The 25,851-nt window shown below is 41.6% G+C and overlaps 3 protein-coding genes across 5 annotated transcripts in view; 1 reads left to right on the top strand and 2 right to left on the bottom strand.

Annotated features, from left to right (window-relative positions):
- Positions 1-8: 8 nt before the first annotated feature.
- On the bottom strand, positions 9-681 carry LOC116919786 (40S ribosomal protein S21). The gene is made up of 5 exons (XM_032925816.2): positions 582-681; positions 452-513; positions 247-382; positions 135-190; positions 9-74 (listed from the first exon to the last, which is right to left on the bottom strand). Exons 2-5 carry the CDS (start codon positions 499-501, stop codon positions 65-67), a joined length of 252 nt encoding a protein of 83 aa, XP_032781707.1. The 5' UTR covers positions 502-513; positions 582-681; the 3' UTR covers positions 9-64.
- A 3,196-nt stretch (positions 682-3,877) lies between these two features.
- LOC116918623 (neuronal acetylcholine receptor subunit alpha-10) overlaps positions 3,878-25,851 on the bottom strand; it is a 34,819-nt gene continuing 12,845 nt past the window's right edge. The window contains exons 1-9 of one of the 3 annotated variants that reach the window (XM_032924358.2): positions 16,691-18,146; positions 11,549-11,730; positions 10,842-10,886; positions 9,914-10,023; positions 9,237-9,417; positions 8,802-9,156; positions 7,160-7,277; positions 6,494-6,926; positions 3,878-4,695 (exon numbers count right to left, since the gene is read on the bottom strand). In XM_032924358.2, coding sequence (XP_032780249.2) covers positions 4,267-4,695; positions 6,494-6,926; positions 7,160-7,277; positions 8,802-9,156; positions 9,237-9,417; positions 9,914-10,023; positions 10,842-10,886; positions 11,549-11,730; positions 16,691-16,799 — 1,962 coding nt within the window. In that variant the 5' untranslated portion in view covers positions 16,800-18,146 and the 3' untranslated portion in view covers positions 3,878-4,266. Of the gene's footprint in view, positions 4,696-6,493; positions 6,927-7,159; positions 7,278-8,801; positions 9,157-9,236; positions 9,418-9,913; positions 10,024-10,841; positions 10,887-11,548; positions 11,731-16,690; positions 18,342-25,851 lie in introns of those variants that run through there. The other 2 variants (XM_045171426.1, XM_032924359.2) reach the window with 2 other exon arrangements.
- Positions 19,771-25,760, top strand: LOC116918622 (hemocyte protein-glutamine gamma-glutamyltransferase). Its single transcript, XM_032924357.2, has 15 exons — positions 19,771-20,128; positions 20,210-20,437; positions 20,573-20,706; positions 20,828-20,966; positions 21,288-21,538; positions 21,754-21,931; positions 22,599-22,808; positions 22,872-22,922; positions 23,453-23,551; positions 23,618-23,687; positions 23,764-23,861; positions 24,093-24,259; positions 24,368-24,491; positions 24,839-24,999; positions 25,108-25,760. The coding sequence occupies exons 1-15, from the start codon at positions 20,032-20,034 to the stop codon at positions 25,384-25,386; spliced, it is 2,286 nt and encodes a 761-aa protein (XP_032780248.2). The 5' UTR covers positions 19,771-20,031; the 3' UTR covers positions 25,387-25,760.

Genomic DNA, 25,851 nt, shown 5'->3' with positions numbered 1-25,851 from the left:
ACAAAGAATTCTGGGTAAGAAAATTTTTATTTTTCATTCAACCCTTTGAACCCAACAAGAAAATTTAGAAATTCCTGAAATATATGCAACGAGTCAGTCAAATCATCTACAACAAATATTATAGTAGTACATACTTGGCAAGGACTCCATCTTTCTTGGCTAGTCGGTTAATGCAATCATCTGATTCTCCCTGTAAAGTCAAATACGATTAAAATTTATTCTATAAAAACTTCTTTCATCTAATACCATTCGGCGAATAGAGCCACAGATAGCATAAGTTTTGAAGGTAGGCAGAGCAATGCCTGTCTTCTCATCAACATCTGCTACATTAATTTGAATTGAAGCATGGTCTTTAGCATGGATGATTCTGTTGCTGGCGGAGCTATTAGAGGAAATTAAATTGAAAAAACGATAACGTAGAAAATTTATCTGCTTTAGGATTCACGGTTACCATTTTCGAGGGATGTACAGATCCACGTTTTCACCAGCGTCGTTCTGCATGTTGATTAATGGCTAAATATTGAAGAAAGAAAACAAGATGAAGAACTTGTATAAGCCAGGAGTTCACTACAGATGCATACCTCTATGAACAGCGATCAGCGGAAAGAAACACGTTGAGTGTAATGGCGGACAGAAAAGGACAGCGTTTCGAAATACGATGCCAAACAAACTGTAAAACTTCAAATTGAGGTTAAAAATAAAATTACTTCAGTTTTAAAGGTATAAATAATATTTGAATTTTAGACAGAGTTACTCGATTTAATTATAGAATTTTTTATTTAGCTGAACATGGACAACATGGCTAGGGCTTGGCCCCACGTCGATCGGGTAGCTTTTTGGCCGATCGGTTAGGTCGTTTCAGTTTTCGGTGCGGTTCTATCGGGTTTGGGGGGGGCCGAGCCCTAAACATGGCTAGTTGGCTACATGCCTACATCTACATCTACACACAGAATTAATAAATTTTACAGAAATGAATAGCTCTTTATAAGGGCTACCATTTCGGTAAAATAGTTAAGATAATTTTCATAAACAAAAAGATTTAGGATAAGAAGTTTTTTGTAGTTTTTGTACTCTAGATATACTCGATCCTATAGGCCAGTTTCGGATGCTGCGTTGCAAAATTTAAAAAAATCCAGGGGGGTTTCGATTGCAGGGGGAGATAGGAAAAAAGGGGGTTTTTGATTTATTTACCCTAGTAATACTTTTCCAATTCAGGAAATGTTCTAGTTATAGAACATATAAAACTAGTCATAGTTTTTCATTTACATGTTAAAAACCATAAATGAAGTTGGTGCGCTAACAGAACTGTTTTCGTTAATTTTTTAAACGGCTAGTCTAAAGAGAAAAACAATGAATAAATCGAAATCAGTGAACGCTGATTTCGATTGTGCCGTTTGATTTTTGGAGAATATCAAGAGATGTCATTTTTGGCCGATTTTGACAAAAGTGGAAAGGCTATACCCTTCCCACTTTTTCATTTTTGGCCAAATTTCAAATTTGGCTTAAAATACATGATTTAGATTCAGAATTGAATGAAAATCACGGAAATCAGGTTTATTTTTCTATTGGTCTCATAGTTTTTCATTTACTTGTTAAAAACCATAAATGAAGTTGGTGCGCTAACAGAACTGTTTTCGTTAATTTTTTAAACGGCTAGTCTAAAGAGAAAAACAATGACTAAATCGAAATCAGCGTTCAATTTCGATTGTGCCGTTTGATTTTTGGAGAATTTCAAGAGATGTCATTTTTGGCCGATTTTGACAAAAGTGGAAAGGCTATACCCTTCCCACTTTTCCATTTTTGGCCAAATTTCAAATTTGGCTTAAAATACATGATTTAGATTCAGAATTGAATGAAAATCACGGAAATCAGGTTTATTTTTCTATTGGTCTTATAGTTTTTCATTTACTTGTTAAAAACCATAAATGAAGTTGGTGCGCTAACAGAACTGTTTTCGTTAATTTTTTAAACGGCTAGTCTAAAGAGAAAAACAATGAATAAATCGAAATCAGCGTTCAATTTCGATTGTGCCGTTAGATTTTTGGAGAATTTCAAGAGATGTCATTTTTGGCCGATTTTGACAAAAGTGGAAAGGCTATACCCTTCCCACTTTTTCATTTTTGGCCAAATTTCAAATTTGGCTTAAAATACATGATTTAGATTCAGAATTGAATGAAAATCACGGAAATCAGGTTTATTTTTCTATTGGTCTCATAGTTTTTCATTTACTTGTTAAAAACCATAAATGAAGTTGGTGCGCTAACAGAACTGTTTTCGTTAATTTTTTAAACGGCTAGTCTAAAGAGAAAAACAATGACTAAATCGAAATCAGCGTTCAATTTCGATTATGCCGTCTGATTTTTGGAGAATTTCAAGAGATGTCATTTTTGGCCGATTTTGACAAAAGTGGAAAGGCTATACCCTTCCCACTTTTCCATTTTTGGCCAAATTTCAAATTTGGCTTAAAATACATGATTTAGATTCAGAATTGAATGAAAATCACGGAAATCAGGTTTATTTTTCTATTGGTCTTATAGTTTTTCATTTACTTGTTAAAAACCATAAATGAAGTTGGTGCGCTAACAGAACTGTTTTCGTTAATTTTTTAAACGGCTAGTCTAAAGAGAAAAACAATGAATAAATCGAAATCAGCGTTCAATTTCGATTGTGCCGTTTGATTTTTGGAGAATTTCAAGAGATGTCATTTTTGGCCGATTTTGACAAAAGTGGAAAGGCTATACCCTTCCCACTTTTTCATTTTTGGCCAAATTTCAAATTTGGCTTAAAATACATGATTTAGATTCAGAATTGAATGAAAATCACGGAAATCAGGTTTATTTTTCTATTGGTCTCATAGTTTTTCATTTACTTGTTAAAAACCATAAATGAAGTTGGTGCGCTAACAGAACTGTTTTCGTTAATTTTTTAAACGGCTAGTCTAAAGAGAAAAACAATGACTAAATCGAAATCAGCGTTCAATTTCGATTATGCCGTCTGATTTTTGGAGAATTTCAAGAGATGTCATTTTTGGCCGATTTTGACAAAAGTGGAAAGGCTATACCCTTCCCACTTTTTCATTTTTGGCCAAATTATAAATTTGGCTTAAAATACATGATTTAGATTCAGATTTGAATGAAAATCACGGAAATCAGGTTTATTTTTCTATGGCATGGCAGCCCGCCTTTTTCCCCCTCCTTCCAAAATAAAAATCGCAATATCTTCTTAAATGATTTGTTTATAAAGAAAAAATTAGGTGGTTAGAATCGCGTTTTAAAGCTGCATTTAATGGTATATATTTTTTTTTCGTGAAAATAGCCCACCCGACACGAGGCGAGATAAGGAAAGAATCCCGTCCTTAAGTTAGAGTAGTAAACGCCTCCTACTTTGAAGGCGTGGTCAAATTAATTCCTTGTTCGAGTTTCAATTTTGACCGCTAGATGGCGTGTAATATAATACCTATCAATGTATAAACTTCCAGTGTAGATATGGTTGCTTCAATAACAAGTGATCTACGTAGAAAATAGTTAATTACTTTAGCTTTTATAATCGGTTGATCTAGTTAATGTATTACGTTAGAAATAATTTTCTAGTTATTTAATGGCGTTTCATAAAAAAACGTTTGTGGTTTATTCAAAGCTTTTGATGGGCCTCCAAGGCTATCGAGAACCTCACTTACATCGAGAGCTGTTGAGTTCACACAAACCCAAGATCTTTGATCGATGCTACGCATCATAAATGATGTTTTTTTATCCATTCAAATTGCGATACGTTAAAGTGTACTAATTATTCACAATCACCTGACGAGCATCGGTGTTAAGGAAGTTGGCATTCGGCATTAAGATGTTGGCTCCAAAAAAGGTTACAGGGTAGAGAAAAATCGTGAGTCAACAAACTTTATTTTTATTATTATTTGCGATCAAGCTACGTAAATACATTTACATTTTTTTCCGTTCTATCAATCGCTACTGCTGTGACTGTACCCTTGTGGCGCGCTGCTTTAAGTATTGCAAAGAGGCAAAGTCCTCTTATGCTCAAACGAGGTCTTCAGCCATAAGTCAAAATCAAAGTGAATGCACACTCACGCACAGATATACACCCACACACTCTGTATACAGAACATCACCCTGGTTTGGGTTGGATAAACTGATAAGCTTCGCTCACATCGTAGTTGTGGCCTGAAATGAGTCGCCAACGTTCTCCGTAAGGACGCCGAATTCAAGATGGATAAAGGCGCATATATATTCAACTGCTGATGAAGCTATTTACTTAAAGAGGCTTAGGATTGAACCAGCCTCGGTTGTATCCAGGTATGATAATGAGAAAAAGAGCTGACGAAACCGAAGTCATGACGCAAAATACCCAGAACAAGATGCGATCGACAGTAGCGGCTAGTTGACGCCATTCAATCACAACCGCCTGACCCTCTTCGGTGAACTTTTGCCGGTCGAAAAAGTAGCGCATCATATTATCTGGATCATTGTTTGATGTTGACATGTTGAACGCGTACGGCGGATGAATAGTCTTAGCACACCCAGGGCCACCCACTCCGCCAGTTCGTCGACAAGACTGGCAAAGGCCGCCCGATTCCAACGCAGTGTCTCCTACACTGGGCATCGATAACGTAGGATGAGGTAGGCTGGATGTAGGCACGCTAATGGATAGCCTTGCCTCTCCGTAATCATCTTCGCTTTCCGTCTGCAAGAAAAAATAAATAAAAAAAACATTAAAATGAAAAAAGGCCTAAATAAACAAAACACACGTAAACATCGACATTTGGTAATGAGATGTCGACAAGGATTTTTCTTTCATTCGAGATTCAATACTACTGTGTTATAAAACAAAGCGTGATAAATAGTATGTCCTAATAAAGCTTTGCAAACACAAAAATAGGATGATATACCATGAAACGGAAATACATTTATCTTTGTGGGAACTCATCGCTATTACGTAGACCATTGCGAGGATCCAGATAGAGTGGATCGTCCCATAAATCAAGAACTGATAGTGAGCGAATATAGAAGCGATAATAGTAGGCGAATATAGCTCCAATATAGCCGTGGGTGTTCCATTGATTTGTGTACAGTACTTCTAGACGCTAGGTAGATACACAAACATTACGGAGAAAAAAAAAGAGGATTTGCTATCAGCACTAGGCAGCAAATTCAATTCGACAAGAATTCGTAAGACACCCAAGCAATCGTTTAGGCCTACTTCTTTTACTTCCATCACTCGAGCTATTCCGATAATTATCTCCGTCACCATTTTGTGTTGTGATTTTCTTTCTTGGCTATTAAACTGCTGCATAGCGTCATCAAACAAAAGGGTGACAATACCCATTCTATGTACTACATACTTGACGCGTCACAAAACTGTGCAGAACACTGCTGTGTTCGCTTTGAGTCCGACGCGCATATCAGATGAACGAAATGCGATTTATTAAAAAAAAAAACTTTGCCGCAAGAAAAAAAAAAAAAAATAAATAAATAAAAAATATCTGCCGATAATAGACTTATACGGTGCCATTCATATGCGTTGTAAAAACGGGAAAGGAATAACGATTCGGCCAGAGAAAATCCAAGATTAAAGTGGCCCAAGTGCCAAAGAGATCGGATCATATAACACATCCATTTACTCTCATTTTCCTAGTTTTTACAGCTTGCATTTTTAGTGGCAATAGAAGTTGACCATTGCTTTGATTTCCATCGATTTGTGATTCGAGTTTGTTTTGCACGCTTTCGAAGCGTCATTCACAGAATGTTCCGCAGTTTCTATAATCATTTTTATGGCTTCTACATTTCTTCATAACAAGATATAACGCGACTTTCTGATTGATCATTTGCAGCCAAGTAATATAGCACATGTCATTAACTCGAAAGTCCAATGAAGACGTGATTCACTTTAGTAACAGCTGGTTAACTTCTTGGCCAACATTGATGCAATTGGACTTATTTTCAGTATAAGGGGCAAATACTCCCGGCCAATTGCATGCGTTTGTTAAATCAACAAAGATCCGACTCTTTGTCCGGCAAGTTCGTGATCCTACTACATGTAGACCTCTCTCAGACATCTGCAGTTCATAAAGAATGAACGTGAGCGCAGGGAGAAAGGATCTCGTTTGATTAAGTCCGCGTGGAAATCAAGGATTTTCTAATATAAACTTAACTTTTTGTCCTATGTAAACATACACATTTAATCCAACAATATCAAACCCCGAGCCTTCCGAAACTCGGTCCATCTGACCAAACGTCTTGCAATGTTAAGTCGCCTTCCTGGGGATGAGGATCGTACATTCATTCTATGCAAATGAATCGCAACGAGGGTGCAAAAAAAAAAACGGACTGTCTGGGTGAAAGGAAAGAAAATAGCACAGCGAAAACAAAAACAAACAAACAAACAAAAAAAAAAAAAACACCACATTCTTATCTCGATGAGATTGCTATTTCAAGTTATGTACGTATTCAGCTATGCCTCTATGGTAAATATATTTACGGACCTGTGCTCCTTTGCTTTGTTGAGCTTGACGATATTTTCGGCTGAGTCGGACAAAACTGCGTTTTCGTTCCTCGGAATACTCGGCGACGCGGAGTCGGAAGGACTGGGGGTTGGCGGAAGTGCTGAGGGTCATCGGGATTGTGGAAACAGATGAGGCCGTATTGGGCAGACCTCGATAGTTATCGGCGACGCCATCACCAGCAACGCCACCGCTGTGCATAAATTCGGCGGATGGGATATTTTCTCGGCTGGCGGAGCTGCTAGACATGACGCTCTTGTGCCGGCATCCGTTGCCCAAACAATTGCCGCTCTGAACGACAACGGGCGCATTGGCGCCGGCTGTTGCCGCCGCCTCTTCAAACGCTTGATAATGCGCCGTCGGACGTTTCTGATGATGATCGTTAAACCTGCCAACATTCGATTTCAGCATATATCTATATAGCAAAATGAAAGAAAAAAAGAGAGAAAAAAAAAGGTTGGATTCAGTAAACCGGTTAATCTTAGTTACAGGGGATGATAATTCGTCATTCTCCGTTCCGTCTGAAGTATCTTGCCACCCGCTTTCCCATTTCATTTCGGCTTCAATGAGCACCAGACACGTTCACGATCCGTCCGGACGACGGACTGCAATTGTAACGGGGTCGATGAGGGACTGTTGATGACGTACCTTTTCACCCAACGAGGAATTTGCTTGGCGGTTGGGCCCTTGTAATGGCAGTTGAGAACGATCACCGTCATGACCACCGAAATGGAAGTAATCGCCATCACGGCAGTCAGATAAATTCCTGTTCACGAAATTGGCGAAAAGAGGATCACAAATTAAGTATATCAAAGTAACTAACGTGACTCGATTGCAAGATTACACCAACTGGTAAGCAGATGATATGTTTGTTTTTTTTTTTCAACCGTAAAAACATGTCAACGATGATGACAGACAATATGATTACTCAGACAGAAGGTCTGAAACGAGTTGTATTAATTAGTCCTTGCTCTTCCTTGTCGTATCCCAGGATGCGTTGCTCTGTACTTCTCCGCCTCTCATTCCAGATTTCTAGCAGAAGATTTTCGCCGAAAAAAAGAGCCTGATATTTTCCCTTGTATGAAACTTTCTTTTTCCGGCTGACAAGAAAACCAGTCGGCCATATCAAAATCAAGTCCCTTTGCGACATTTTTTTTTCTGCCTCTCTCCGATACAGCCATTGGCCCTTGATATTCCGTCCTCTTCTATCTTTCTTATTCCACGCCCGGTGACTTCAACTTCTTTTTCTTGTCATCATTTATATTTTTTTCTCCATATAAGATAGCAAAAAAAGAAAAGAAAAGAAAAAAAAAAAATGGATTACAAAGCCGAATAGCAGAGGCGGAGATTTTTGTGACGTTGTCTCGACAAAACGATTCGCCATCGTTTCAATCTGAATGTTGTTCGTCACCCAGTCCTTCTTTCCCGGAGAAGAAGCTGACGGAGCGGGAATTCAAACCTACACGCATAACGTGCTGCACGTTCAATCAAAGTAGGGTGCACAAATAGGATCAATTTGAACAAACTAGTCTAGAAGAAGCGTATAAAGTTAGATGAAGGTGGGCGAGGCATCGGGAGATGAACATATAATGACGAATGACATAAGCCTCACCTTATTCGTACGACTCGACAAACTAAGCCTTAGCGAGTAAGTAAGAGAAGCAAAGCTAAGCAAAGTGAGACAACAAAAAAGTAGCGTGATGACTTGCTGTTATAACGAGTTAATCAGATCGCTGCAATCTGACACTGACGACGATCAAACAGTCAACTGACGGGTGAACGTACGTAAAAACCAATGCGATTACAGATGAGGAAGAGGGAGGAAAAAAAAAAGGGTGGGACGAAAATCAGCTTGTGTGAGCGCATAGGAAAAGAAGGGAATGACGGAGATAGAGTGGATGTAACAGATAGGGGGACAAACAACAACAGGAAACAATTTCCCTCTACTGTACGATCCCTACGGAAAACGGACAGATCGGTCAAGAAGAAATCCTGTCAAAAGATATCATTTCTATATAAGACGCTCATGTTTCTTCTTTCTTCTTTGATTGTCTCAGCACGCAGCCAATCGTTTTTTTATTTTCAAAATAAAATCGACGATATTAAAAATATTCTTTGCATTGATCCCACGCCTCTCACTCTTCCCTCCCACGCCTCTCACTCTTCCCAACCACGCTATTTATTATTTATTTTTATTTCATTTTTTTTTTAATTGGGATGCACCACCTGTCTCTTCCTTTAATTGCCATTCATTGTCAACTGAATTGTTTCAATAACAGTATCATCTTACCAATAAGAGGAATTGACTCGGACGTCTCCGGCATCTTTTCCGCAATGGCCAGCATGAAAACGGAAAAGGCCAGCAGGACGGTGATGCCGAGCGCGATCTTCTCACCCGATTCCGGCGGTAGGCAGAACACGAGCAGCGTCAGGACGGACATCATGACGCAGGGTAGAACGACGTTGACCATGTAATAAAGAATTTTTCGGCGGATCTTGAGCGTGACTGTCAAATCGGGGAATGGCTCCGGACAACAACTATAAAAGACGACATTGCGGATGAGTCGCGCTTCTAGCAACTCCCATTCGCCATTGGGTACGTAATTGGTGAGATCCACCTCAGATGTCCGATTGGTTACGTCCACCTTGACAACAGCCCGGGTCAAACAGGAAAAAATTAGAAATTCAAAGGTCCAACATTCTACGACTCGTGTTTTGGATGCACCTGGAACCCGTCGTACGTCCAGGAGCCGAGTTTCATGACGCACGTCTGATCGTCAAAGGGGAAATAAGTGACGTCAACAGGACAAGTACTCCGAAACTTGGTTGGTGGTGGCCAGAAGACGTTGCCGTCATAGCTGACCATGGCTTTGCTGTTCATGTAGCCCCGCGTGTAATCATCGGCGCTGTTATTTGGTAAAAGAAAAAGAAGAGGGAAATGAAAAGTTAGTAGAAATCGTTTTATAGTATAGTCTCCATGTAAGAGGACGTCGTGGATTGGTCGTTCTGTCCGCGAGGGTCGAATTCTGGCGCCATATACCAGCACGTACGCCAGTGATTCCCCGTCAATCATCGACAGCTGTTCTACAGCGACAAAGCAAAACCAGTCGAGTAAAAGTACGGAACTTGGACAAGTTTATGTTGGGCCCAATGTCGGTACTTTCACGGCCCACGTTCATCACTTGACAAACTAGCACGTCCTTGTTGACGCGATAACGAGGAGTTGACATAGAAAGTCGCGCTTCATTCACCTTAAAATTACTTAACCTACGCGTGTTTGAGGGTGACATTGACAGTAGTTAATCGATCAAAACGTTTTCACAATGTTTAATAAAAAAAAAATAAATACGTGTAGGTAGTGACGGAGGGATCGATAGAAGTTTATGAGACATCTCAACTTACTTATTGTAGAGGACGATATCGGGCAGCCAAATCCTTTCGCACGGCATCCGCATGATCTTCAATCCGCCGAAATCGTTGGGATCCCACGTCAGAAGTTCGTCTTTCCATTCCTACGGCCAGGACGGGAAGGTAAAATGACGAAATAAAAATACAAATGTCAGTCGATTTTTCATTTAAAGTGTCTGTGTCTCTCAAGAAAAATCTCTCGCCTCTCTATGGGTTGTTATTATTCATAAATTTTTCTTCCATCTGGCGAATGGATTCACCGTGCAAAGAAGAAAACAAAATGGTAATAATAGTAAGACATGGATTGATCTTGCAACTTAAAAGCAGTCGGTTATTAGTTTCTCGTTATCGCTACCGAATGCTAGCTGAAAGGATTGGCACCCGGATCGAAGGTAATCGATCGTGACTAATAGGTTCGTATGAGGCAATTCTAAGAATATCAATCTGCGAGTTCGCATCGTTCTTTTCTATATTTGCCGGCAACCCAGTTTCTGGTTTTAGGCAGAGATTGTGCACCAGCGGTGGCTGCGCGAGCTGTGAATGTAAATAACATCAACAGCCAAAACAGACAGACAAAAACACCATCTGCCTGGCTAATTCATTTTCCACTGCTCCGTCTGGATCGTGTTTGGCCAATTATTGGGCTCTTCTTGAAACTAACACGGGATACCATCATCTCCAGGGATGCCATTCAGTTCTGCCGCCTTTGGTCACCGCGATGAAAGAGATCAAACAGACAAGGGCGTGGCTGTAATATTCCCCTTCTACAGTCTCATTCTGATTATTTTCAGTCAGACGAAATAAATAGGAGAGATAAATAAAAAAAAAAAATCAGGGGGAAAAGGAAATGGGTGAGGCCGGCAGAGAGACCCGGAGAAACCAGAATACACAAGTAAGCATTAGAGGATTTGTTGTTGCTTACTTGATCCAGCCAGACGATCGATGTGAGGACTTGATTCTTCTCATCCTATAAATGTGTAAAGAAAACCAGAAAAAGAAAGGAAAAGAAAAGAAAATAAGAGTAATAAATTTACAGGACAAGATCCTTAGTGCACACACATTCACGCACGCATAGATATGGATATATCCTCTATTGTGGAAACGCCAGGAATAAAACAAAAAACTAAACAAACAGGGTATGTTTGTATGTGTGTGTGTGTGTATGAGAGAGTGGGGGGTGAGAAAGGGTGTGTATGTGTGTGTTGAATGAAGCTATCAATTCGAGGATCTCGGCAGTCGGGTTGGTTAGAGCTCGGCTGTGAATGTTGGATGAGAGAATTTTGGTCGTTGTTGCCAGCAATCGCAGCCGAGTAGCGTGTTGCGATTCGTATCATCAAAAGACATATAAGTCGTATGCCATTGTTTGTGTACATTGGTGTAAAAGGCTTGACCGAATACGCAAGTGTCCTCCTCTCAAACCAGCAAAAAGCCAACAGAGATTAGAAGGAACCGGAGACACTTGACGATGAAAACAAAGTATAGGGAAAGAGAAATAATAATAGACGTAAACACTTGGAGTAATGGGCATGTACATGTACTCTTTATAGGGTATTGCGGGAAGGGAAAGGACGGGAAGTGATGTAATTGAGTTTAGTAATTGACGAGTTTTCTTTTGTTGTTGTTACTTACCATGTCGAAGATTTGAGTGAGTGTGATGCTCAACTGGATGACGACTGGAGTTGAAGCGTTTTTGACTGGTCGAACATCACGCTCGTAGCCGCGCATCAAGTGCCTTAAGAGCCGTTTCTCGTCGTTTTCACGGCCCTCCACCTCTTCCGCCACGGACAAGGGCCCTCTGGAATAGCGCATTCCTAATGGGAATCAAACAAAAAATAAAATTAGGATTAACAGGAATTAGTAGGCAACTGACTCGCATCATAACAAGAACTTAAAGGAAAAGCAACGGGCAAAAAGATGATGGAGGGGTGGTGCTACATCCGGGCAAAGGCGACCCAATGAAATGTTGCCTCCTCTTTCTCGGCATATGCATAAAACGTACAGACAACTCGTCATCCATCATCGAGCTTCTTGTCTCAATAAGAAGAAGCCAAATTTGTATAATTTCATTATTAGTACTGTATGCAAATTAACGGTCAGGGCGGGTAAGGTTATGTAAAGTATACGACATCAACCTCGTAAAAAATATAAATATATATAAAATACAAATACAAAAATACAAGGACCAAAAAAAAATCGATAATGAGATTGCCTCAACATATACCATACGGATTACTTGCTGCAACCGTAGATAAGCTCCCGCATGCCGCAACACGAATAAGTAATAGCGGCGTTGACAATTATTCATATTCCGCGCCACAAACGTGAACGCGAAGTAAGAAGAAAGGCGAACGAACGGACTATACGTATTACTTATGATTGGAAATCTAAGTTATTGTAGTCTCAAAACAAGGGAATGTGATGGCATAGAATGTAGAACACATTATACGTCTTGCTCGCATTGAATTGAGGCTGGATTCGTCTCGGATTTGCCATTAGATCCGGCCCACGCTATTTCGAGGCAGACCGCCTACACGATACACGGCTATTCTCAGGCCATATCCCCGTGATAATGTAATACCAAGAGTGAGTGGTAAATCAGTCTGCGCTGCGCACTATCAATAATGTTGTAGACTATATCCTGCCATCCGATGGTAAGGGGGATAGCAACAGAATGTACATTGCAAACAAAGGACAGATGATGAATTTCAATAGGCTCACGATATGGATAGACTAATACAAGCGCTGTCGCAACATCCTTTTTTCTTTCGCATAGATTGCGGACTTGGTTCGCTTATCCGCGTCGAGATGATGGGAGCATGTAGCGTCTGCTGAGGTGATATCGTTCCAGCATTCTCTTTCTTTTTTCCCCATCTCGTGCAAGAACCTTCAACACCGGGAGTAAATATATGCTCAAAGAGGCGGAACGTAGACGAAATAAACTACGCTACACACGGAGAGAATCCGGTCGAATGCACCGAACAGGCGCGCTATAGTCTACCGAGTTTGATAACGATCGAGCTTGCTGCCATCTGAAACGCGAAAAGAAACAATTGCCTCCGCCAGTTTCGAAACATAAAAGCCGGCCTCTGTCATTCGGAAGAGGATCTTAGTTTACTATAAAAGCCAAGATGCTAAAACGAACGTACCCAAAACTAACTGCGACTGCTACGCCAGTGCGTTTTGTTTTGTTTTCTTTGCGTATTCATTTCACTGATTCCGTTGTCCTTCTTTAACGTCTGCCCATTTATCTCCACAAGAATAATAATTTCGCATAGCACAGGGTACGAACAGATACGGAATTATAAGGGCTTAATCGCAGTTTTGCATATTGCTGTTTTTCCTGCCGCTGCATATCGATTCCAATCAAACGATTGGGAGTAAGCGACCGCATAAAAGGATAAAGACATGGATGGAACTCCGACTAAGCGCTGAAAGCGGGTCGATTCTTTTCTGCTGCCGCTACCCCATGAAATATGCCCTCGGTGTGAAAACTCCCTTCCGGATGATGCGATACCGTATAAAAGTTTCATAGTACACCATCCGCCCTACGATGATAGAAAGTTAGTCAGCGATAAGGGATAGTAGAGCAGTTGCGAAGGCAAACCCACGCTTATATCTCCTCTTTTTTCATATGACTATTTCTTTTTTTAAAAATTTTCTTTTATTTTTCGTTCAATCTATCCACCATTTGTCAAGTGTGCGGAATAACGAGCTCTTTGGAAAGGATCTAGGGAGAAAAAAAAATAAGTTGTAACTGAATTTTAAAAACAAAACGGGGGAAAAAAAATGGAAAAAACGACAGGGTTGTCTGCAAAACTTTTTTATTTTATTTACGACTGGAGTAAAAAAAACAAAAAAAAACAAAAATAATAATAATGCCTAAATCTCTTCACTCCTATTCACCCTCGTTGATGTCTTGGCTTCATGTTTAGTTCCGGTTGTGTCGCCCGCTTTTTGTTTGGTTTTTCTTAACTCTGCGTGCGTGCGTGTGTACTAGTGTGTGTGTTAACAGTTTTTTCCCATTACATCCACCCACTTATTCATGCCCATTCCCATTCGCCAACAGCTATTTATGAATGTGATTGTCGCAAACCAATTGGGTCATATCTCGTTGCATCCCTTCAGATGTCAAATTTTCAAAGACGGGGCATCTTTCAAAACTAGAAGCCTCTTCTTTTTTTTTTGTTGCTTGTTTTTCTTCTTCTTCTCACCAACTTCCCTTCCGGTTTTCCGTGTACTAAAAGAAGACAGAAAAAAAAAAAAAAAAACTACCGAAGAAATGTAATAGGGTTCGGGGGAGTGCTTTGCTCTAATTTGGTAGTCGTCTCCAATATCCGCCAAGGGTCGCATTTCGCCAGTTTGCGAGTCTCACGGGAGACACTTGATACGCAGTTGAAAATTAAAGACATTTAAAAAGACCGACTTTCACGGATTAAGAAAGAAATTTGACGATTGCAATGTGTTCAACAAAATCCTTGATAACTGCTGCCCGTCCACATTGACCTGTTCTAATTAACCGTCATTTTCCACGTGACACGTTACAAAACGACACGAGTCACACAGAAATCAGAAAGGTAGAACCGGTAATGCTACGTCTTGCGTCATCATCAAAGAAAATGTGACGTCAGCTGAACTGCAGTTTCATCATCTTAGCTGATAGGCACCATAAAAGGGAAAAAGAAAATAAAAAAAAAAACACATATTTATTTCAAAAGACATCATTTTCTAAACACAACCCTAGAGCTATAGTCTGATATGCAATTTTGATTTCATTCAATGATTCAGATGCAATTTTGTTGCAATTTTGTCAGCGAGGCTGATTCTGATAATTCGGGCGACGAAGGGTCCCTGACGCAATCATTTCCATAAGGAATCCAATCTTACAAGAGGTTAAAGAAGAAATTCCGGGTGCATCCGATTTTCAGTTCGCTACTCGAGGATTCTAGTAACCGTAAATAAGGTTTTAAAAAAAAAATGTCTCGACCAGCCAGGCAAGAAAGCGCCCCCATCAGCATCAATTTGAAAGCCGCCTTTTCTGTTCCCTTTCAACCTTGTAACGTAATACCGATCATCGAAAAATGAGAATATTATACTAAGTGGTTTTGGCTCATCGATTATGGCTAGGATTTCGTTCTCAAATTCTACCAGGATGTCGTCTTCTTTTTTTTTTTTTTGGCCTTTTCTTTTACGGGGTAAACGTTAAATTCGAGACCGTGTTTCACGTCTTTCCCCCGTCTATGCTGGGCACAGTGCACACGACCCAACAGCTGAGTGTGTCAGGTATTAGATCATTTTTCTCCCCTTGCCCTTATGGCAGCCGGGAGTCACTGTCCGTTCAAACTGTATTTTCTATTGTGATCTGTATTCTTCACGGTAACGTTGTAGCTCTCATTTTTCTTTGTTTACGTTACATGTCACTGTCGTCAGCCAACACTAACAAGAACGTACACAGTCTCTACCCTAATTGCAATCGAATCCCGGTCTCGGATATTTGGATCGGAGGGTATATTGTGTACGAAATTCACGTTCCCTGTAATTCGTTTACCCCGAAAAAAAAAAAAAAAAAATAAAAAATACACGGGAAGGCGGTATCCGCAGCGCAGAAAGTGAAAAGAAAACAGGCTAACTAACGTAGACCACTGCCGTCGCCTTTCTTTGATGAATACGCAATCGTTTGGTCGGGTTTCTGGCTATTTTAAAAAATGTCTTCAACGTAATTTCAATCAACTTTCTTTCTTTCTTTTATATTATGCTTAATGAACGGTGCTTCATTAATACAGCATGACATGTTTGATTAGAATTACTGTAGATTAATTCTCAATCTTGTTCTTCATGTTTTATTTGCAAAAGGCAGACTGTCCGTCTACCTTTTATTGCCTTTTTATGGTAAGGTTAGTTTCTATGTGTCACTGGGGATGCCTTGATTCCCGCGATAGGTGGGGCCGCACGGCTAAACCCTTTTAAACCTTACAGAATGATTGAAATCTAAACGAGATGGGGAGGACGAGTTGTGACCAGGTGTGTCCCGCAAACGGAACTCAACCAAACCAACAACAAAAAAGCAACCAATAATGATTAAGGCCAGTCAAAAATAAACCATACTGTCGGCGGCCGTTCAGGGTAGGTAGCGAGCAAAATAAATCGGGTTGACAAGAAAACCAATAAAGTCAAAATAAAAGTGGCGTAATAGAATTGGAGAGAACAAGAAATAGTTTGCGATGCTGGAAAATGATATCTCAGCTGTGTTGATACATTTACACAACACAAGGAAGAGAATCATCTTTGCCCCAAGAGTATCATCAGAACGCAACACTAGAGCACGACGCAACGATACAAAATCTCGGATCCCTCCGCCCATCTCTATCTATCTCCTGCTCCTGGATTCCTACAGGAACGTCTCAATCCAATCTTCTTCTTTCTCGTTTCTTATTTTCTTTGGTTGTTCCTGTAACCATTTTTTTTTTCTCTTTCTCTCCCTTTTACATCTGTAAAGTACGATGTGTTGCTTACGTTGTGTATATCATTTCAAGCTATTTTCTTTATCTTGCTCCGTCTAGTGTACAGTATATACTGCCTTTTCTTCTTTCATCTCGCGCATAACGTTCGGAGAATAGAGACGACCCTTAAAAATGCAAACGAAAAGGGGGAAAAGCCATGATCAACATGTCTTATTCATAGAAATATGGAAAGATGGAAGGAGACAAAGGAAAGGAGGGCCGAGCGGTTGTGCTACGGCAACGCCGTTTTGCGATATTAACACTCAAGTCTCACCGTTAGATTCCACGTAGCAAGTCGAGACAATCGACAACATCCAGAATGTGAAGAGCAGAACAAGACACAAGATGACTAACGGTGTCTTCGCTGGGCGGCGAAGCTTCATCTTTTCGGTACAGAACGACGAGCAAAGAGAGGACAAACAATCGATTGCGGGACAGATGTCGCAAACAACAAACCCAAAATGTTTAACGTCTAATTGAATTTCGGTCACTGGATCCTTTCGAACTGCGGTCGTTGGAGCACTTGTCGTAACATTCAATCAGCTAAACCCAAAAACAGTTGGAGGCAAAAAAGAAAAGAAATACGCGGAGAATTCAATTTTGCCTAGCGCGCACAATGCGCGCTTCGTTCACGCATTCGCTTTCAAAGACCACTGACGTCAAGCGTTGATATTGTTTTCATTCGCTCGTCTTTTCGAATTCAGCGGACACACAAATAATAATAAAAGAACGGACTTGGAAATCGCTGGATAAAAACAAATGGGACGAAAGGATGCCTTCGTTTCCGTGTCCACCTTGACTAGCTACTAGCTTCACTCCGTACCAGATCGAGTCTGTAGTCGGTTGCTCGTTTGTCGTTCGATGAAAATATTGACGCGGGCGCAGGCGTGTTGCTCCCGCGAGCCGCAACCATCAACCCGAACAACAGCAATATCAGCTAATGCGTGTTTTTGCGTTCTTTACGTAAGGGGGGAAGATTTAGGGAACGATCCTGGTGTTCGAAACCATGACCATATTCTCTCCATTTCGTCTTCGCATTTTTGTTTTTAAACTAGAGTTTTTGCATACGTGACGATTACTGTTGATAACAAGCGCAATCAGCTTTGAACAATGAAGGGAACGTGTCGATAACAACGAGGCGATAGGCGTCGTGGAACGTGACACGCTTCAAACCAACACCGTGCGGTAACAATTCGCTTTTGTTTTCGACAATCAAATTTTTTCTGTCGGTAGGGCGAGTTCTAATGCTGTTCCAAAATTTATTTCTAGATTCGATTTTAACGTTTTTATTTCCCTACCCAGGAAATCAACGCATTGCTCAAGGATATAGCACGTCGCATATTTCGACAAGCGGAACGAAGAACTAATTTCGTCCACGTGCGATAAGATGAAGAAATGCGAAAATGCCCAAAAGCGAAGTGGATTCAGCGCGGAATGCGACGGATGACTTGCAGCAGCACGGGACCGTGATGACGGTCGAATGTGCGCTATTAAGCGCACTGATTTCGAATGACCACCACGTATACACATCATAAACTGTGCGTCGGATTCAATACAGCCGAATAGTCTAGACTGAATCTAATAGAGTCGTAAGTCACAAGCCAAAATGACGAACTCTTTGTGAAGCCAGGAAGCTCATAAGCACCCACTCGACTGTTATTACTATGTATACCACTGATGCGTTCACTGATACAGTGAGCAGACACATACTGCGACAGACGTGGTTGGATATTTTATTTCATTTTTTTTGGTTTTTTTTTTACATCTCGCTTTTGTCGTTTTGTCTTCCGTCGTCGCTGATCCGGAAATCTCCCATGAGCTGCCAATGGCGGGAATTGCGAATTGGGCGCGCGCATTCGGTCGCTGAAGGCCACGGCCAATCTCTTCCTTCTTTTTCCTTCCATGTTGTTCTTCTTCCACGCACACTTGGCATATAAGTATACGTAAAAATAAAAAAAACGTACAAAAAGAATGCATTTTGAGTTCCAATATGCAAACAGAGCGCCCCCGCATTATGCACAGTTAAAAAGTAGAGAGTTTTTTCGTCATGTTCACGCATCACGTGGAATCGCTTTGATATTCGCAGCACGAGTTTGCATCCCTCTTCTCGCTTCCTTTAGACAATTTGTCTTCGTTATCGACCCCTCTTCTTCATTCTCTGATCGACGAAAGAAGCATGGAAAAATAAGCCAAGCGACAAAGAAATGAATCAACATCAGTACGAGTCGCCTCAGCCATTTTGATCGTCAGCATTAGCTTATTGCTAATTTTTACAGTAGGCGGAATGCCAACTAGACTTGTCATCTTGGCGTTCAAAACAATCGCGGAAGGGGAAAACACGTGATTTAAAACTTTGTGGCTCGTCGCTTGTACGTAATGGGGTTCATTCAGTTCAACTGAATCACCGATAACTAGGCTCTCAATTATAGTGTTCCGCCAGAGTGACATGAGGGCCATAGTTTCAATTAACACGTAGCAACACCGTGAGATTCAAAGAAATTCAACATGCCTACGTTAAGTTAATGCGATCGATGCAAAGTTAAATTTTTTTTTTAATCTCAGGCGGAAGTCCCACAAAGATATTATTGAGAAATGCCGAATGTTTTTAATAAAAATACCAATGGCATTTCATTTCAAAGAATCACTTATTGCTTGTTCTTCCATATCGATCCGCTAAGTTTGAAGGACGACTACGCAAAGAATGCGAAATCAAATATATAATTCATCACTGGCGTCAAACGTTTTCGTGTAGGCGCAATCTGATTCGCTTCATGAAAACGATTTTCAGCTATTTAGAACATCATCTGTATGTACATTTCCCTAAAAGCAAGACATTCCCTTCCGCGAACAAGATTGAGGTTTAGCGACCCGTGTAGCGGCAATAAGCTAACCGCCGGTAAAGAATGCGCTTGATATGTCGATCGCTCATATGTCGTTGACAGATGTTGCCGAATGGCACAAAAGGAAACCCCCAAAAAGAATAAAAGGGAAACCACAGTGACAGCACAGAAAATCAGCGCCTGTTTTTTTTTTGTTTTTCTGTTTTTTTTATTATTATTATTATTATTATTATTACAATTATTATTATTCAAGTCACGTTGGGTCTTATCAGACATCCGGACCGGACGTTTGGGGTTCGGGGTCGAAAGAGATTTGAGCCAATTCCAGACGGCTGGAATCGTCAACTCGTTTCTCGTTATTAGATATCTTTCGACCGCAATCAACGTCCGGCACCTGTTTCACTCCCAACATCTCCGTGCAAGCCCTGCACGGACGGGGTGACTTGATGTTATGATTTCCGTTATTTTTTTTTTTTTACATCTATCGATACACAACTACAGTACTTTATCCCGTAGCTTTCAGTCAACGTGTGACAGCCTTGCCAAGCCGAATAAAGCTGGATGCCGAGCATCATCGAGACAGCCGTTCCATTCAGAGTCTTAAAGCTAATGACAACTCGTTGCTGCTAGTCCTCGTTGATCGCTCGTTGCAAAGCTCTTTCTGCTTGGCAATTTCTCACGATAAAACATCGAACGACCATTAGCGTCCCACCACCATTTCTGCCTTATTCGATATATCTTTCGAAAAGAAACAGACGAAATCACCTCGCCGAAAATGGACTTTCTTGATGAACTCAATGGATTTTTTAGGCGGATTCAATTGGACGTCGAAGGACGTCGACGAGAAGACCGGGCTTTGAACAGCTTTAGCGGTATTGTTGATAACAAAATACTATTCATTGCCTTCCAACTGGCAGTTGCTGCTAATATTTCCCTTTGTCGTGTCCGTACAGTGTTATCGGCTCCAAAACCGAGTAAAAATATTCTGGTCATCGACAAAGTCTATTTCTACGCCAAGAACAACGCCATCGAGCACCATACTGTCCGCTACGAGTTAGTGCACCGGCAGCCCGAGACGGCCGTCTTTCGCCGTGGCCAACCATTCACTTTCATCATCCGCTTCGCCGACGGCAAGTCTTTCAGTCCCGGCAAAGATATTCTCAGGCTTCACTTCAACTTGGGTGAGCTCTTCCCTCCATTTCCGTCGTAGATCTCGACTTGGATCTATAGCTGCCCAACTCTCTCTCTCTCTCTCTCTCTTTCCCCTTTTTTTCTCGAAAGAATGGATTGATCGATTCTTATCACCCTACTATCAGGTCCGAATCCCAGCATTATAAAACACACGCAGGGTATCCTCAACGTCCAAGGCGACGAAGAGGAATTCACTAAAGAAAGTGACCAGTGGGACATTCGCGTCGTGGGCAAAACCGCAGACACCATTACTATGCAGGTCAGTTGAGCTTTGCCTTCGTACATGCAATTTAATGAGACAGAAAGTCATTGAGAAAAAGAAAGAAAAAAAAAAAAAAAAACGGCTGATGGGGTTTTGGGTGCTGTTGAAACGATTGCAGGTCCAAATTCCAGTGGACGCCCCAATCGGCATATGGAAATTGGAGGTCTACACCGGAGAGGCTGGCGACGCAGCCGAGAGACTCCGACTTTACAACTGCCCCAACGATATCTACGTCCTTTTCAATCCTTGGTGTGAAGGTCTGTATACAGCTCGACGATAAGGGCTAACTTTTTTTTTTTTTCTTTATTATTAAAAACTAAAGCAAGTAAACTTTCCCCCGGATTGCGAATGTGGGCGATGACGCAAAGCGCTGTGTCATCAACGGCCCCCGATGTGTACATCTCGTCTCAACTTGGTGCTCACCAATCGGCAATTCGCTACCATCCTGATCTGCTTATTTGCCCATTTGAAAAAAAAAAAAGGCAAACAAACACAGAGCATTGGCTAACAAACTTTTTTTCTCTCTCTCCTTATCGTATACGATGCTGCTACTGATTACAAAACTGCACGGTCATCAGATGACACCGTTTACATGGAAGGCGAACAAGACGGTCGCAGTAAGGCGAGCAATCTGCTGGACGAGTACGTTTTAGCCGACGTCGGCAAGATTTGGATGGGCGCCTACGGTTCGGCCAGGGGACGCGAGTGGGTTTTCGGTCAATACGACGACGCAACGCTGCCCGTCTGCATGTACTTGCTGGAAGCATGCAAAATACCTCATTTCGAACGAGCTAATCCTGTCGTCGTTTCGCGCGCCCTCACTAAAATGGTTCGTTCGCATGACATAACGGCAATCTTTTTCAGATACGACGAAACACTTTGAATAAGCCATTAAGACCGGTCTCGAAAGATCGCTTCGGCAAGATATATAAGAAACGCAACAACAACAAGAAAACAAGCAAAGAAACAAAAAGTCAACAAAATCAATGTTACTGTTCATTGCTGAACCGTTCGGTACAAAGTGCGTGTCTTTCGTCGATGCAGGTCAATCAAGCGGACGGCGATAATGGAATCTTGCACGGCAGATGGGACGGCAAATACGAAGACGGCACAGCTCCATCTGCCTGGACGGGCAGTGTGAAAATCATTGAAGATTATCTTATGACCAAGATGCCTGTCAAATACGGCCAGTGCTGGGTGTTTGCCGGCGTCCTTACCACAGGTAAAGAAATTTAAAAACTACTTCAAGATTTAAAAAAAAAATGCCATTCATTGAAATCTCAAAATTTGAATCGACTTCGTTGGGAGAAAATCCAAGATCAATGTAGCTAAATAACTTTGTGGAGTAGCTTCATTCATTTCGGATGAAGCTCGCAGATTAAAGATGGCTATAGAGAGTATTCATAAGGAAATGAAAATGGATGGTTTAAAAAAAAAAAAAAAATAAGGAATGCAAAACGTAAACATGGATTTTCTGTTCGAAGTGAAATGAGGGCGAACGACCGGAGATTGAAATGAAGATGAAAACAAACTTGAATACGAGTGAAAGAGAGCACGACGACTGTTTGTTTACTGCTTCAATTTTGATGAGAAATCTGGGGCATATTTGTAAGAAGTCAGTTTGCAATGCAAAAAGAAAACAAACGAAGCGGCCGTTTGGCTTAGATCCATTGAAAACGGGAAAGGATAGAAAGTGCGCTACAAAGCAAAAAGGCGAATATGTTTGGCGTTTCCATACATCCTACTTATTCACATTTTTCTTAAAGCTGTGCGTACACATAATAACCTGATAAATAATCAAACATTTCCGTCGCAATGAAATGTAAAACAAAAACCATATTGAATGTTTGTTCGTCTTTGTTGAAACCCCCCAAAAACACAAAAAAAAGTTTGCCGCGCTCTTGGTCTACCCGCCCGGCCAGTTTCTAATCTCGTCTCGGCTCACGACACGAACGGAACCTTCACGATTGATCGCTTCTTCGACGAGAAGGGCAACGCCATGGACATTGATCCTTTCAACCCCGGCGGTGAAACTGATTCCATCTGGAACTTCCACGTTTGGGTAGAGGCGTGGATGGCCAGACCGGACCTACCTAAAGGTAATTCTTGCGACGTCGTTTTCAAGAAAACTCGAATGTTACTTTACGTGTAGATTCGTTTAGGTTACGGTGGCTGGCAGGCCATTGATGCTACGCCCCAGGAACGTTCGGCCGGTAAGTCTTTTTCCGTCAGTGAAAAACAAAACTATTTATTCTCTTCTAACGCAGCAGCAACATCTACCACGGCCATTTGAGCACAGGCATACTTAAACTAATGTCGTTTTCTGAAAATGTCTGAGACAAACACAGAGCCAATGTAAGATAAAATAACCATTAGTCTGATCAAGATGATAGCGACAAAGGATCTCCAGACTTTCTCCCCTAGATTTGATAGCAAGAGCTAGATGGGCATAGCAACCATAGCACACGCAAAATGCGTTGTCATTGGGGGGTACTTTATGAGCCTCCACCAAGACAGTCAAAACAAAAGGACGGAGGACAAGTATAGCTATAGCCGCTTTGATGATATTACATTGTATACGTGTATACGTATATATAGCCATTGACAAATGGAGTAAAAGAATCTTTTAATATTATACAAGCGTCAGCCACCATCAGGCCCTTTATAGCGATTGCGTCCATTTTCGGTGTTTTTATTATTTACGATTTCTATCACACACACACACACAAAAAAACAACAATAGGGTTCTACCAGTGCGGTCCGGCGTCGGTAGAGGCCGTCCGCAAAGGACAAGTTGGATTAGTTCACGATGTCGCTTTCGTTCTGGCGTCCGTAAATGCAGGTAAAAACAACGGAAACAAATTGATTGCGACCCACGTAACGTGTCTAATTATCTTTTAACGCGCAGATTGCATATCTTGGCGGGCGGACAAAAACTCGGAAATCGGTTTCGTTCAGGCGAGCTGCGATCGTTACAAGTAACAACAGCAAACAAAGCGGAAACGAAAATGTGAATTTTTTAATCACTTGTTTTTCTTTGTCGTCGCGAACCAGAATCGGCAAACAGATCCTGACTAAGAAACCCTTCGTCTTCGACACGGTCGGTCAATCGGACACGGAAGACATCACCAACACGTACAAATCATCAGAGGGTGAGTGAGTTTTTGGCGAACGAGCAACTCGATCTTTGGGCTATAAGGTAGCGCTGTAGCGCACGTCCAACCAGCCGCGAAAACGGAAACGACACAATTTTCGGCGATTATATATATTCTTCGGAAATCATTGACGCAGCAAAAGCAAAGTCAGTCAGTCATTTTCCGTCTACACTTAATCGTTCTCCCCTTTCTTTCCGCCCCTCCCTCCCGGTCGTTATTGACTATCAGGTTCGAATGAGGAGCGCATCAGCCTATTAACTGCCGTCGGATCGTCTGTTCGAGCCAAACGGTTTTTCCGCTACCCCGAGAGATCGGGCGAGGATGTTGTTTTCGACTTGATCGAGCTGGAACGCATCCCTATCGGAGAATCTTTCAGCGTCGTTGTCACTCTGCAGGTAGTCTGATCAAGACGCTTCGACACACGTATACCTCGAATTGAATGTGAATCATTTAACTTTCTTCACCCCCTTTTACCCGTTCACACATTTCGCTTCATGGAACAGAACCGTTCGAAACAAGCGCGTACCATTCACGCTACTCTGTCGGCAACCACCAATTTTTACAACGGAGTGAAGGCGCACTTAGTCCGTCACGCTTCGGCAACTTACATCTTGCAGCCGATGGCCCGTAAGACATACTCTATACATACTAGCCAAGGAGAGCAAGAGAGAGAGAGTGCTTTGGCTATGGACATCCTTCCGACCCATCTTATCCCGAAGCTACCATCTATGATCCTTTTCCCATCTTTCTGTTTATATACTATCCCAATCCTTGGTTCCGCATGTTCCCCCCCCCCACCCACACCATCATCCGTCAGCTTTGCAACTCTTGACAAGTGGGAACCAGTCGACTGTTTATCCAAGTTGGCGGGGGCCACTACTCGTCTCTTTATGAGTGCCAATCTCTTGCATTGGACTCCTATTTAATCTTGTTATATACTGCAACCCCCCCCTCCTTTTCTTTTCTGTTTGTAGGCGAAGAACTCAGGCTGCCCGTTTCCAGTAAAGATTACATGAGCAAACTGGTTGAGTACGGCATCATGAAGCTGCACGCGTCCGCCACCGTCAAGGAAACCAATCAGACGTGGTTTGAAGAGGACGATTTCCAAGTCATCATGCCCACCGTAGACATAAAGGTAGTGATTCGCTTTGAACGATCTCGTTTAGTACCGCTCGTGACCGACACACTATGATTGATTTATTGGGAAACCTAAAAATGTGTTATACGAATAAACTCGATATAGGTGGACGGGGCGAAAAAAGTGGGTCAGCCGCTAGAGGTCACCTTCACTTTCGTCAACGGTCTCAAGATGAAATTGACGCAATGTAAAATGGTTTTCGAAGGGCCGGGATTAACGCGATCAGATTTCAGAGAATATCCCGATTTGGCGCCGGGAGAAACGCTAACCATTTCGACCAAGTTGATACCGAAATTCGCCGGAGAGCACAGCCTGATCGCCTGTTTCGATTCCAAGGAGTTCACTGAAATTACGGGCTCCGTCAAAGTTGTCATTTCCAAATAAAAACGAGTTGTCACATGTTGTCAGGTGCAAGTCACTAAACGCTTCGCTTCGCTGATAAATTCACAATGCCTATTATGCAACCTATATACGAAAGCTTACTCTTTTCATTCACGCCCGCTCTAACTGACGCATATCCCACAACGTATCCGATCGGCCGAGCCTCCATCGTGTAGTCGCTTGAAATAATGGAATAAATCACGCCGCACCCACCAATTTCTGCCTGCGATTTCCTTTTCGCGCTAAGCCCCCGGGAACGTTTTAGCCAGTGAATAATTGAACAAGAAGAAATACTTAATCCATATTTTCCTTTCTTATTGTGTCCACATTTATTCGGTACGTACTGCACTTGAAATACACAATGTATGTCAACTGCAGTCGGAGCTTACCTTTGGTGGCGGCTCTTTGATGTATGCAAAAACAAATTCGCGCTCAAGGGCAAGTCGGCGCTGATAAGAATTTTGACCG

The sequence above is a fragment of the Daphnia magna genome, linkage group LG3, assembly GCF_020631705.1.
Source record: "Daphnia magna isolate NIES linkage group LG3, ASM2063170v1.1, whole genome shotgun sequence".
NCBI classification, from domain to species: domain Eukaryota; kingdom Metazoa; phylum Arthropoda; class Branchiopoda; order Diplostraca; family Daphniidae; genus Daphnia; species Daphnia magna.
The sequence above is the reverse complement of the archived record's forward strand: the minus strand, read 5'-3'. Positions and strand labels throughout refer to the sequence as shown.